The sequence below is a fragment of the Aplosporella prunicola genome (assembly GCF_010093885.1).
Source record: "Aplosporella prunicola CBS 121167 unplaced genomic scaffold K452scaffold_5, whole genome shotgun sequence".
Classification (NCBI taxonomy): domain Eukaryota; kingdom Fungi; phylum Ascomycota; class Dothideomycetes; order Botryosphaeriales; family Aplosporellaceae; genus Aplosporella; species Aplosporella prunicola.
In genome coordinates this window covers 437649-451024 of record NW_022983533.1, presented here as the reverse complement: position 1 = coordinate 451024, position 13376 = coordinate 437649, and the positions used below count along the sequence as shown (strand labels likewise).

General features: G+C 61.0%; 4 protein-coding genes across 4 annotated transcripts; 3 read left to right on the top strand and 1 right to left on the bottom strand.

The window, feature by feature from the left end:
* Positions 1-53: 53 nt before the first annotated feature.
* K452DRAFT_215459 (uncharacterized protein) lies at positions 54-2222 on the top strand (the record flags this gene model as incomplete). Its single annotated transcript, XM_033536239.1, has 3 exons — positions 54-110; positions 288-584; positions 645-2222. Coding segments are annotated over 3 exons (1932 nt in total), but the record flags the coding sequence as incomplete, so codon positions are not given.
* Positions 2223-4226: 2004 nt separating this feature from the next.
* Positions 4227-5855, top strand: K452DRAFT_221990 (uncharacterized protein; the record flags this gene model as incomplete). The annotated part of the gene is made up of 2 exons (XM_033536540.1): positions 4227-5359; positions 5495-5855. The coding sequence occupies 2 exons, from the start codon at positions 4227-4229 to the stop codon at positions 5853-5855; spliced, it is 1494 nt and encodes a 497-aa protein (XP_033400710.1).
* Positions 5856-6068: 213 nt separating this feature from the next.
* Positions 6069-8430, bottom strand: K452DRAFT_133467 (uncharacterized protein). Its single transcript, XM_033535310.1, has 2 exons — positions 8383-8430; positions 6069-8322 (listed from the first exon to the last, which is right to left on the bottom strand). Exon 2 carries the CDS (start codon positions 8244-8246, stop codon positions 6282-6284), a length of 1965 nt encoding a protein of 654 aa, XP_033400709.1. The 5' UTR covers positions 8247-8322; positions 8383-8430; the 3' UTR covers positions 6069-6281.
* A 2391-nt stretch (positions 8431-10821) lies between these two features.
* Positions 10822-13325, top strand: K452DRAFT_295557 (uncharacterized protein; the record flags this gene model as incomplete). The annotated part of the gene is made up of 2 exons (XM_033541825.1): positions 10822-10881; positions 10938-13325. The coding sequence occupies 2 exons, from the start codon at positions 10822-10824 to the stop codon at positions 13323-13325; spliced, it is 2448 nt and encodes an 815-aa protein (XP_033400708.1).
* Between the last annotated feature and the right edge of the window lie 51 nt (positions 13326-13376).

Genomic DNA, 13376 nt, shown 5'->3' with positions numbered 1-13376 from the left:
CGGGACGCTTGAGGCAGCAGAGGGCGGCGTCTCCGCACTTTACCACGCCTCTTAACCAGTCAGGTTTTAGATTTCCCAAGGAGCTACCCTCGCCCACGAGATCCACCCCGGTCACCCACTCACGCCAGAGCAGTGCCTCTAGGGGATACACCGAAGACCTGTCGAGCGCGCAACCTTCCCCCTTTGGATCTCCCGTCTCAAGCCAGCGCAGTGAACAGGGAGACGGGCTGGACGCCCTGCCTGTAGCGCCGTGTCGCCCACGTGCATCGTCGCAAACGCAGTATAAGCCTCGTCATGTGCTGAAGCCCTCGGCATCGATACCGAATCTGGCGCAGTTGCGGAAGGAATACAGCAGGGATATTCATTCTCTCCAAAATAACCGAGGCGAAAGTAGGAGGAGTGGCGTCCGAGACAGCTATCTCTCCATGTTGCGCCGGGACCCGCACGTCCGCCCGATCGCCTACGCCGATGAGTTCCGCTCGAGCTATCGCTCCGGTTTCACCAATGCTTCATCCGGGTTCGTCGACGCGAGCGGAACCGAGCGCAGCAGCATCATTACAGAAAGGAGCGGTTTCGACAGCGATGTCCCTACAACTGAACCCGACCAAACCGACGCAACCGACGTTGAGAAAACCGACGCCGAGCAAACCGATGCCGAGGACGGTGGAATGACTGTCGAGGACGCTATTGACATGTACGAGCATGGCTTTCAGGACGATTCGGCGGTGGAAGAAATACCAGATGGATCCGACGAAGGTTATTCCTCGCAGGTGCCCATGAATGGAGGAGGATTGGAAGAGCCGCAGACTCCACCAAGAGCCAGGAGGCACTCGACCATGACCATGATGCGCGACTCGGCGCTAGGCCCCGAGCTGCCCGAGAACGATCACGACATTCCTTACGTCACACCAGCTCGCCAATCGCGGGTTATCACCCAGACCGTCACTCTTAAGGAGCCTGCTGCTCCTCTTGTCAACCAACCCCCTCACTCGGCGTCCCAGGTGAGGTCGTTCACCGAGATTCTCGCACCCCGGGCATCCGCCCAGGTCCCGAAAGACCGGAAAGAAGCCATTGTCGGCGTTTCCTCGATACCCCGCGACCAATACGGCTTCAAAAAGACTTCGCAACACATTACCGTTCAGCAATACGACGCCTGGAATGGCCCCTACACGGAACACGTCGAACGGCGACGCAAGAAGTGGGTCCATCTTATGAGACAGCATGGCTTGCCCACCGAGAACCCGGTCAAATTCCCCCCCAGGACGGAAAAGGTGAAGAGATTCATCCGCAAGGGCATTCCCCCGGAATGGAGGGGCGCCGCGTGGTTCTGGTATGCTGGCGGGCCTGACTGGATGGCCAAGAAGCCTGGTCTGTACTGGGAGTTGATCGAACAGGTTGGCGACGGCAAACTTAGTGAGCAGGATCGCGAGCATATCGAGCGGGACCTTAACCGGACGTTCCCGGACAACGTCAAATTCCGGCCGGAATCGCGGGCTTCGATGAACGCGGCACACATGCTGGACACGCGGGCGACCGAGTTGACGCCGGAGTGCGAGACTCCCATTCTGCGCGCGCTGCGCCGCGTTCTGCAGGCTTTTGCCGTGCACAACCCGGGCATCGGCTACTGCCAGTCGCTCAACTTCCTTGCCGGCCTGCTCCTCATCTTCCTGGACGAAGACGAAGAGAAGGCCTTTATTCTGCTCGACATCATCACCACGCTCCACCTACCCGGCACGCACAGCCGTGTTCTCGAAGCCAACATCGACATTGGCGTCCTCATGTCGTGCATCCGCGAATCGATGCCCGCCATCTGGAACAAGATTGACGACACCTCGGACATGGAGGCGGGTGGCAGCAGGGTCGCGACGGCGGCTGCACGGCTGCCGACGGTCTCGCTGGCAATGACGTCGTGGTTCATGTCGCTGTTCGTGGGCAGCTTCCCCATCGAGACGGTGCTGCGGGTTTGGGACAGCTTCTTCTACGAAGGTAGCAAGACGCTGTTCCGGATCGCCCTGACGATTATGAAGATCGGCGAGGCGGAGATCCGCGCCATCAGCGATCCGATGGAAGTGTTCCAGATCATCCAGACGCTACCGCGGCGGCTGATCGACGCCAACGCGCTCATGGAATTGTGCTTCCGCCGGCGCAATGGCTTCGGCCATGTCAGTCAGGACACGGTTGACTCGCGCCGCATCGAGCGCCGCAAGGCTCACCGCGAAGACATGAAGCGCATCAGTGGTATGCCGCTCGGTCGCACGCTCGTTGACCCGGACGCCCAGTCCCAGAAGTCGGGAAGTAGCGCAGCCAGGAAGTTTAGGACGAAGAGGCGCGTTCGTACCGAGCGTCAACGCTAAAGAGAGAGAGAGAGAGAGAAAGATACTTATGCCGGCGGTGCCGGCGACATACAGCAGAGATATGTCATGTCTGGCGTTTTTTTTTTTTTTTTTTTTTTTAGCCTTTTTTTTTTCTTTTTTTTTTTTTTTTTTTTTACATAAAAAAAAATACAAAAAAAGGCCGAAGCGACTCACGTTCCTTGTTTTTTTTTTTTTTTTCTTTTTTTTTTTTTTTTTTTTTTTCTTATTATATTGGTGGGAAGGCCTTTCTTTTTTTCATTTGTCCATTTCCCTTTTTTCCCAGTTTCTACATTATTTGGGCACTCTCAGCACCCGGCGTCATCATCATCACCTGTCTCATATTATTCCCTTGAGGCATTATTCTTTTTTTTTAACCTTCTTTCGAGGGATTGATATCACTTCTCGCCTGCAATATGCCTGCAGTTTCTAGTACTCTTTTTTTTTGCTTTTCCATCCCGCATTTTTCGAGCCACGTCAGCGTTCATCATCATTACCATCGCTTGTAGTTGATACTCTTTAGCGCCGGGTCTCTTGTGGAGTTATATCTTGTTTTCGGGACGGGAGGGGAAGGAAAGACAAAAAAGAGAGAGAAAGAGAAAGAGAAGAAAGAGAAGAGAAAGAAAAAAAGGCACTGTCGCAGTTGTCGACAGCGCGCTTTCGGGCAAGAAGAACAGCCGCTTGCGTGCGTGTGTGTTTCTGTCAGTCAGTCAGTCAGTCTTCTTTGTCGATTGTCGGTGTCAGTGTTGTTGTTGTTGTTGTTGTTTTTCCTCCTCTTCCTCATCATCGTCGTCGTCGTCGTTTTGCGCGAACGGGCGTTATGGCCCGAAAGTGGGAGACCGTCGGGCTTCTCGTCGTCACTTGATTGGCATTGGCATTGGCATTGGCATTGGCATTGGATATACCGCTAGAGGATACTATTACCGCAGACATGAATAACGCTTCATACCCCTCCTCCCAACAGTTTTCTCCATCGCTGGACTTGATCACTACTCTACTCCTCTCCAGATGAAAATTGACTTTGATCCACCGCACGACACGCGTCGGCACGGCCCGACTCCCCCCTCGTACTTACTAGAGTAGGTTGGTTGGCGCGCAAGCCCCGTATCCAGCGCATTGTACCTATGTACGTGGCCAGTGTCGGCATGCCATCTCCGTTCCCCCCTCTCGCCCACCCCCTTCTTCCTCTCCTCCTTCTTCTGTCTGTCTGCCACCAAGTCTCCACTTCCGGCCCATACCAGGGTCCGCTACCCCGCGCGCCCCCAGAAGTAGCTTTGGCTAGCGGTAGCCCCGCCCTCTAGCGAGCTAGCATGCGCGCTGGGCGTCGTCGCGTTCCGGTCCGGTGCCGGTGCCGGCCGCCCGCTGTGGTGGCTGGCTGGTTTGGGGAAGGGCGGCGGAGCGGAGCGGAGTGGTGGGTGGTTAGAGTGGGGAATGGGAATAGGGGAGATAGGGGGGGAAGCGCCTTCGCACACAATATAGTAGACTTCACCTCATAGTATGCCACACAGGCTGATGTCAAGTAAAACAAAAGCAAATACTCACTCATTCCTCGCACAAATGGGGTTAGAGGATGAATGATGCGGGTCGGCGGTACGTCAGAGTGGTAAGGGGGTCAGGAATGTGGCACGATGGACAGTTGATGCAGTTGATTCAGATAGTTTGCTGCCAGTGAACAGGTACAGAAGCAGGTAGAATGTCGGGATTTTCGCGAGTTGGCGGAGAAGTGGACGGGCGGGTACGTCACAAGTGGGGCTGACTCCCCGCTCGACCAGCTGATCCAAACTCTCTACTCTTACCATCTGCATCTGCACCTCTCCACACCTCTTCACATCTCTCTACATCTCTCAACCACCTCAATTCTTACATCCTTCTTCCATGGAGTCAGCCGTCGGCGCCCTCTACGGCGCCTCGAGCGTCATCCAAGGCGCTTTCGGCTTCGCCAAAGGCATGCTGCATCCGACGCAGCCGCTGCGCGCCTCCCTCACCCACATTTCCTCTGCCCCGCTGCCGCGCGCCGGCCACACCCTCGCCGTCGTCAAGGGCCGCGCCTACATCTTCGGTGGCGAGGGCCCCGACGGCCACCTCGCCGACAACGCCATGCACGTCGTCATCCTGCCCTCGTCCGGCGTCCTCGAGGCCGACTACTACGCCATCAAGCCGCGCGCCGGTACCAGCGGCGGCCCGGTCCCTGCTGCCCGCAAGCAGCACAGCGCCGTCGTTGTCGGCGACGACATCTTCATCTTCGGCGGCGAGCTGGATGCCGCTGCTTCCGCTGAGACCGAGGCCGAGCAGCCCGGCACCGTCTGGGCCTTCTCCACCGCCACAGCCGCCTGGTCGCGCCTCGTGCCTTCCGATCCCGAAGCCCCCGCTCCCTCTCCTCGTGCCTTGCACGCTGCCGCTGCGGCCGAGGAGCCCGCGCCCCGCCAGGTCAACGCCCCGCCCGCAAACATCCTGCCCCAGCAGCCGCCTGACCCGGCCAAGACGGTGCCCGAGCCGCCCGAGCCCGAGAGCTGGGGCACGCTGTTCGTGGCGGGCGGACGCGCGCTCGGCAACAACAGCGCTGACGAGGCCGAGGCCGAAGCCGCCGCCGCCGCGAAATCCCAGGTCCTGCACGACCTCTGGGCCTTTGACGTGCGCAGCCGCACGTGGATATCACTCGCGCCGCCGCCGGGCCCTGCCCGCATCGGCGCCGCCCTCGCCCTCTCCGGCTCGCGCCTCTACCTCGTCGGCGGCGCCACCGCCTCCCCCACCATGCCCGTCCCCCGCCCCGTCGCCTCGCTCGACGTCTCCGGCCTGTGGAAGTTCTCGGCGGCGGGCGGCCGCCCTAGCAGGACGCTGTCGGGCGAGTGGGAGACGCTCTCGCACCCTCCGGCTACTGCCTCGGACGACAAAACCGCCGCCGCGAGCGACGAGGACGCAGCAGGCCCCGAGCCCCGCGCCGGCGCCGCCTTGCTGCCCGTCACGACGGGCCAGGGCCGGGGCTACGCGCTGCTGGTGGGCGGGGCGCGGTCCATGTCGGCCAACAGCGGCGGCATCGGCAGCAGCGGCGTGCACGCGACGCCCCAGCTGGGCAGCAGCCTGGACGCCGAGACGCCCGGGTTCGAGAAGGCCGACCCAGTCGACGACGCGCTCAGCCCGGGCAGCCCGACCGCAGCCGCGTCATCGTCGTCGTCGCGCCTCTACTCGTCGATCCTAGCGCTGCAGCTGCCCTCGCCGGCCTCGACGGCCGCGGCTGCAAAGGACGCCGTCCGCGGCTCGGCGCGCCTGGACACGCACGCGGGCCGTTGGGCCGAGGTGCGGTACCGGTACGTGGACGCGAGCGGGGACGAGGTGGGCGCGCCGGCGGAGTTGGTCGCGGCCGGGGAGGTGGGTATGGGCGGGCGGGCCGGGTTCGCGGCCGCGGCGGGCACCGAGGTCGATGGTGCGAGCGTGGTGGCGTGGGGGGGTGTGGATGAGGGTGGACGCGTGCGCGGGGATGGCTGGTTGATTACCGTGGACCGGTAGGTGGGTGGGGTGGGTGGTGGTATCTGGGATAGCTGGAGGGGTTGTGGTGGTTTTTTCTTTTTTACCTTTTCTTTATGTTTGCCTTCTGCACGACATGCATGCACGCGAGGCTGCTAGTTGGTTACTTAGTTAGCTAGCTAGCTAGCCCTCTTGCGACGAATGAACGACTGGTTGATGAACGAACTGAATTGAAGCACCGCTGTCTGTCTGTCTGTCTGTCTGTGTCCGTATACCCACCCATGCATGCATCCATCCAGCCCAAGCAAGCAAGCAAGCAAGCAAGCAAGCAAGCAAGCAATGACCAAGTCGTACAAAAAAATGAAAAATGAAAAAATCACCTCCCTCCCCCCTGCAGCCACCAACACCACGACGCCCCCAACCCAGAGGAGGCGCGTCATCCGTCGCAATAACAGCAACACCAACGAGTCAAAAGACGGCCCCGTCGCCACACTCCAACAGGCTGCTACTAGCCACGAAGCTAAACCCGCCAAACGGATCCTGCTCCTCGCGGGGCACGGCACCATTACCATTACCCGCCCCCATCGCACCACCGCTACCAACACCCCCACCAACACTCATACCCAGCCCAAAAGCCGGCGGTGGCGCCACCATCCCCATCCCCATCCCCATCCTAGCCCCGACGACGGGGCTCGTCGCCAGCTCCGTAAACTCCTTGGAGAAGTTCTCGGCTAGCTCGGGGTCCGTAATCAGGGGGATAATCGGGGGCTCCACGTCCCTTTTCGCGAGGGCCTTCCAGTCAATGCCGCGGAAGAAGCGGTGCGCCTTGATGGTAGCCAGGTCCTTGGGCATGTTGCCGCCGAGGCGCTTGGCGGGTTCCTTGCGCAGCAGGCGCGTGAGCAAGTCCTTTGCGTCCGGGGAGAGGAAGTACGGCAGCTGCAGCTTCTGCCGCACAATCTTGTCGTGCAGTTTTGCCGTGTTGGCGGCCGAGAAGGGCGGCGCGCCCGTCAGCAGGTCGAAGCCCAGCGCCCCCAGCGACCACCAGTCGACGGCCATGCCGTAGTCGCGCCCTTGGATCACTTCCGGGGCCATGTATTCGGCGGTGCCGAGCATGGAGCTGCACGTGTCGGCGTCGTTGACGGCGACTTTCGAGAGTCCAAAGTCCGTTAGTAGCAGGTGCCCTTCGGAGTCGAGGAGGCAGTTTTCCGGCTTCAGGTCGCGGTAGACGACGCCGATGTTGCGGTGCAGGTGCTCGAGTGCCAGCACCATTTCCGCCATGTAGAAGGCGGCCACGTCCTCGCTGAACATGCGCTCCATGGCCAGGTGGTGGAAGAGCTCGCCGCCCTGCGCGTACTCGAGGATCAGGTAGAGCTTGGCGTGGTCCTGGAAGGCGTAGTACAGCTTGACGACAAAAGGGTGGCGGTTGACGTTCTCGAGGATGATGCGCTCCGTCTTGGTCTGCTCGACCAGCTTCTTGTGCACCGTCAGCGACGCCTTCTTCAGCTGCTTCTGCGCAAACAGCCGCCCCGTCGTCTTCTGCTTCACCAGCAGCACCGTCCCGTACGACCCCTTGCCCAGGCAGCTAATCACCTCGAAGTCGTCGGCCGTCATCTTGGGCCGCGCGGGACCCTTCTTCGCCTGCTGCTTCTGCTGCTTCTGCTGCTGCTGCTGCTGCTGCTGCGGCGGCGGCGGCTCCACGTCGCTGCTGTCCGCCCCGCTCGTAGCCCCCGCCACTTTGCTCTCGGGCGCCGCAAAGTCCTCGTCAATGTTCACTTGGTAGCTGTCCATTTCCGTCCTGTCGCTGTTGATCGACTCGATGTCGGAGATGACGCTGGCGTTGCTGGACGCCGCCATCATCGAGGGCGACTGCCGCGCCGCCGCGCCGGAGCCCATGCTCAGCTTGTCCAGCTGCGACTTCAGCGAGCTAATACCGGCGCAGGACGACGTAGGGCGCAGCGCCGGGCTGCTGGTCACGCTGGAGAGGTCGGCGACGTGGGGACCGAAGCGCGGGGTGCTGAGGGCGGACACGTCCGACTCCTCGCCGCCCGAGGTGACGGGGGTCTGGAAGCCGCGGATCGTCTGCATGGCGGGCGCGGCGGGCGTCTTGTTGGCGCGCTTCTTCTTCTTCTTCTTGGCCGCGTTCTTGCGCGCCTGCTCGATGTTGAGCTTGTCGCCCAGCGCCTGCGCGTGCGAGCCCTGGTTCAGCATGGCCTGCCGGTGCGGCGACTGCGCCGCGACCTTGACCGGCGGCGAGCGCGCTATGTTGCGCGCAAAGCGCATCGAGCGCTCCTCAAAGTCGGCGTCGTCCATGGTGTCGGGGAAGGGGGCTGCGGACGCGCCGGCAATCGGGATGCCGTCCGGGTGCGTCAGGTCCGTCAGCGGGTCGGCCTGAGGCACCTGCAGGTGGTCGTCGTGGGGCTCAAAGGCAAACATGTTGTAGGGTAGAATGTATATCGGATGTATGCCGTTACGCGGAGAGTAGTAAGTCGATAGTTTGAGGAGGGAAACACTGTGAGGAAGGGCAAGGTCAGAGCTGAGTGCTTTGCTGCTGCTGCCGTGTCGCACTTACCCAGCGTTCACTTCACTTTACACCACGATTACCGTCCGCCCGTTCAAGGCGGACCGACCGCCAATACCCGCCACAGCAGCGAGGCAAAGCTGGCGTCAGTCTGGGAGAGTCCGAGGGCCACGCGCGGGGCTGCGAAAGCGACAGTCGCGAAGCGGCCGGAGGGGAGTCGAGCGCTAGATGAGCCAGACGGAGAGCCCATAGATGAGAGTTAACGATGGTGGGAGGGAGGCGGGAGCAGCTGCGGCCAGCGAGAGCCGTGGGTTGTTTTGGGGGGTCGTGGTAGCTGGAGTGGTGTGGCCCAGGAGAAAAAGGTGTTCGCGAATAATCATAATCTTCGTCAAGCGGGCGGGCAGGGATGCTTTGTCTGACTTTGCGGAAACACGGCACCGACGGGGGCCAAGGCCGGCACCATAGCTAACAAACCTTGGCCATACCACTGTACTCTTCTTCATCTTCAACGATGATGGATGGGTGTTGGACATACATGCTGCGGGGAAGGCGGGCCAATCTGCTGGTCGACTTTCGTCAGCGCTATGATTGCCGCCTCCTGCATTGCACTTCTCCCCTTTCAGTCGCCTTGTCCCTGGTCCTCTCCACACCCCGAGCGGTTTGTCTCACTTCTCCATCTCCCGTCGCTGCGGGCGCCAATATTAACTCTCGACGATCTGCTGCCCAAAGGAGCCATGTCTCTCACCTATTCCGCTGTATCCACTGTTCTTTCCCCTGCATTAGGCTTCCGACCATGCCTGTCTGTAATGCACTGCGTACAATAGTCGTACTCGGCATTCGTCTCTAGTCTCCGCAGTCCTCGAAAGTCGTCTGCCGGGGTCTGTATGAAGCTGTCTGGCTCTCTGCCCCCCTCCCGCGCATGGCCTGACGCCCATTTCATTGCCAAACATCATGGCTCCAGGAGTTCGTGATCGGAAATCAATGAGCCTGCTTAGAGCCGCAGCCTATCGAAAAACACCCTCTAGCGGCGAATATGTGCCATGCGTTAACCAAAGTCCAAAAGAACCAGACTGCGAGATGCGTGCCATAGCAATCTCCGCTCGAGGCCCTTTTTCTAAACATAGGTCCGTCAAGGCCCCCTCGGCTCAACACCATGTTAATAACATGTTTGCGCAATTAGTTATTCGACAGGCCCGGCCTCGCACCAATCGGGCCATGACGCTCCCGTGCTACCGTGGGGATGTTCTCATCTCTGCAATTTGCGCCTTCCGCCCCATGCTAGGATGTCGTAAGTAGTATCTGGGTGGCGATTGTCGGCAGTCGCACAATGTGAGCAGTGCTTCGTCTATCAGATCATGCAGACTTAGCATGGCCGCAAAGACAACTCGGGGGGCCGTTCCTGGATTGCGCGAGGCTGTCTGGTGTCGACCACAATTCAGCTCGATGATTTGGAAGCGTGCAAACAAGAAGACAACCACCCGTCACCGTCTCCACCGTATAGCGATGGCTTTGTCCTAGCAGTTTGGACGCCTGTTCTTGAGGTAAAGAGCAGATCAAACAGGCCAGAAGCTAGCGAAACGGCTTGGCAGGAGGGTAGGATATCCGGACCGTACGGCGGAGGCGGAGCGGGCGAACCAAAGGCAGCAAAGGCGGGCCGGGAGATGGCCGAAAGGAGAGCAGCGGCTCTCGCTTGGAGAATGAGCCCCTGCGACGCATCACCCAGCGACCTGAGCACTGCCACCTCCCCGACGAGGCGGCAGAGATAGGAAACACAGGCCGGCAACGAGTGGGACGAGTCAGCGGTGAGGGAAGGTCGCCTGTTCGCTTGAAACGCCCGGGCCCAGCGTCTTCCCTATCTGGATGCTGACAGACGGGAAGGATTGTAGGTAGGAGTATGTGGCTGCCAACGTCTTTGCCAATTCCAACGGTCTGTCAGCCATGTTGCGTTGGATGCGTATGCGCGCGCGCGTGAGTGGGAAGAAACGGCCTACCTACCGCAGTCAGCAACATGCAGTGCAGCAATATGCAGCGTGACGGCCAAAAAAGGAGTATCTCTTCTCGCGTACCTGCAGTAGCGCGGCCCCGCTTCGAGTTTCAATTCGCCCAAGCCGACGAGTGCCGGCAAACGGTAAACCTCACCCCACCCCAGTGCTTGTCCCTTCTCCAGCAGTGCCCGGGGCCCTGCCGGGTCCGAGTGGATCGCCCGCCCATGTTTCGCGCTTCAATGCATGCTTTCTGGATACGAGCTCTGCTCCCGCGCCCGCCTCTATATCTATCCCCAATGGCTCGCTCTCTGGGGCCCTTTACTCGACAGTCGCCCTTCCTTCCATTCTTTCAGAAGGCGTCTGCAGCCAAGAGCCAAAGTCATTCTTTTCTTTGCTCTTGCCTCCCGACTATTCTTTTTCCATTATATACATATCACACTGTCTTTTGAGTTAATACAGACACACAACAACCCTTTCCTTATTAGTCTTTACAACTTGAATCACCATGAAGGTGACTTCAGTCTCCCTCCTCGTTACGGGCCTTGCTGCCCAGCAGGCCTCTGCCGTAAGTTCTATACCAAACCCACTACCAACTCCCACATGGCCTAACATCAAACGCAGACCTGGGGAAGCCTCGGCGATCTCTGGGGCTCCGACTACGGCTACCTCTGCCCCACCAACGCCGACAACGAGTGTAGCGACCACCAAAAGTCCGGCTGGGACTGGAGCGGCATTGCCGACGGCGCGTCGATCGGCAGCTCGTACTCGGGCTTCAACCTGCCGGGCTTCACGTGCAGCAGCAGCTTCGGCAAGCGCGACGTCCTGCACAAGCGCCACAGCAAGTGCGCGCTGAGCAAGATCACCAAGGCGCTCGAGAGCGCGCCCAAGATCGAGTGCACCGGCGCGCAGAAGCAAAAGGGCTTCTCCGTCGACAACTTCCACGTCTCCACCTCCCACGACACTGACGTCGAGTTCCTGTACGGCATGGCCGACGGCTCCCAGTGCAAGCACGTCTCGCGCTGCAACAGTGGCGGCTCTACCATCAAGAACAGCCAGTGCGGTGGCGCGACCTCTGTCTCCTTCAGGCTCCCTGAGCACAGCTCCCAGGACGAGACCGACTTTGGCATTCACAGCGTTGGCTGGGAGTGCGGTTCCAACGGCGGCTCTGGCATCATCGTTGGCGGTGGTTCTGCTGGCTTCGGCATTGGCGGCTCTGCTGGCGGTGCGTCCGGCAGCGGTTCTGCTGGCTTCGGTGCCGGCTTTGGCATCGGTGGTTCTGCTGGCGGTGCGTCCGGCAGTGGCTCTGCTGGTGGTGCTTCCGGCAGCGGCGAGGCCGGCTTCGGCATTGGTTTCGGCGCTGGCGGCTCTGCTGGCGCTGGCTCCCAGTCTGCTGGTGGCGAGTTCGGTATTGGTTTCGGCGCTGGTGCTTCCGGCTCTCACACTGCCAGCGGCGAGGCTGGCTTCGGTATTGGCTTCGGCGCTGGCGGTTCCGCTGGCGCTGGCTCTCACACTGCTGGCGGCGAGTTCGGCATCGGTTTCGGTGCTGGCGGCTCCGGTATTCACACCCCTGGTGGCCAGGCTGGTATCAGCATCGGCTTCGGTGCTGGCGGTGCTGGCGGTGCTGGTTCCCACACTGCTGGCGGCGAGTTCGGTATTGGCTTCGGTGCTGGCGGCTCTGGTATCCACACCCCTGGCGGCGAGGCTGGTCTGAGCATCGGCTTCAGTGCTGGTGGCGCTGGCTCCCACACTGCTGGTGGTGAGTTCGGTATTGGTTTCGGTGCCGGCGGAGCTGGCGGTGCTGGTGTCCAGACTCCCGACGCTGGCTTCGGTGGCGGTCTTACCGTCTCTCTCGGCTTCCCTGCTGCTACCCCGGCTTTCCCCACTGGCCCTGCTCAGCTGACCACCTCGACCATCTACTCTACCTCTCTGTCGACCTCCATGTCTGGAAGCTCTGAGGTCGTTGTCACCAAGACTATTGCCGTTGGTACGACCATCTGCCCTGTTACTGCTACCCAGACCGGCCCTGCTGTCACTGGTACCCCCGGTGCCCCCGGTGCCCCTGGTGTCCCCGGCTTCCCCAACTTCCCCGGTCAGGGCGAGGTCACTTCCTACAGCACCTCGACCATCTACTCTACCTCTCTGTCGACCTCCCTGTCCGGAAGCTCCGAGGTTGTCGTTACCCAGACCATTGCTGTTGGCACGACCATCTGCCCCGTGACTGCCACCCAGACCGGCGGTGCTGGCCCCATTCCCTCGGGCCTGTTCCCCTCTGGCGCGATCCCTACTCCTTCCGGCTCGTTCCCCTTCCTCACCCCCTCCGGCTCGTTCCCCGGCGGCTTCCAGCCCTCGGGCACTCTGCCCGCTGTCAGCAGCGTCCTGGGCGCCTCGTCCACGACCAAGGCCTCGCCTACCGCCGACTGCCCCGGTGTTCTCCCCAAGTGTCTGAACACGTGGAAGCACAAGTCCAGCTGCAAGAGCAACACCGACTACGAGTGCTACTGCAAGGACGTCGAGTACACCAAGAACGTCATGGACTGCGTGTCGGCGTGGGGTATCCACAACGACGAAATCTCGCAGGGCCTGTCGTACCTGGTCGGTATCTGCGCGGCGCACATCCCCGAGAACCCGGGCCTCATCACCAACTGCCCCAGCGGCATCACCCTGGGTGGCGGCGCTCCCGCCACTTCGGCCCCCGCTGTCGGCGAGGCCCCTACCCCGTCGTCTGACGTCTCTGGCCTGACTTCTGCTCCTGCTGGCTCTGCCCCCGCTGGCTCTGCCCCCGCCGCCGGTGTCTCGACTGTCTACGCCACTCAGCTGTACACTGTCACTTCCTGCGGCCCTGAGGTCACCAACTGCCCGGCTAGCTCCACGGCTATCAAGACCTCCCTCGTTGCTATCTCTACCACTAGCTTCGCTGCTACGGAAACTGCTCCTGTCCCTGCTGGCTCTGCCCCTGTTGACTCTATCCCCGCTGGCTCTGCCCCGCACTGTCACTTCCTGCGGCCCTGAGGTCACCAACTGCCCGGCTAGCTCCACGGCTATCAAGACCTCCCTCGTTGC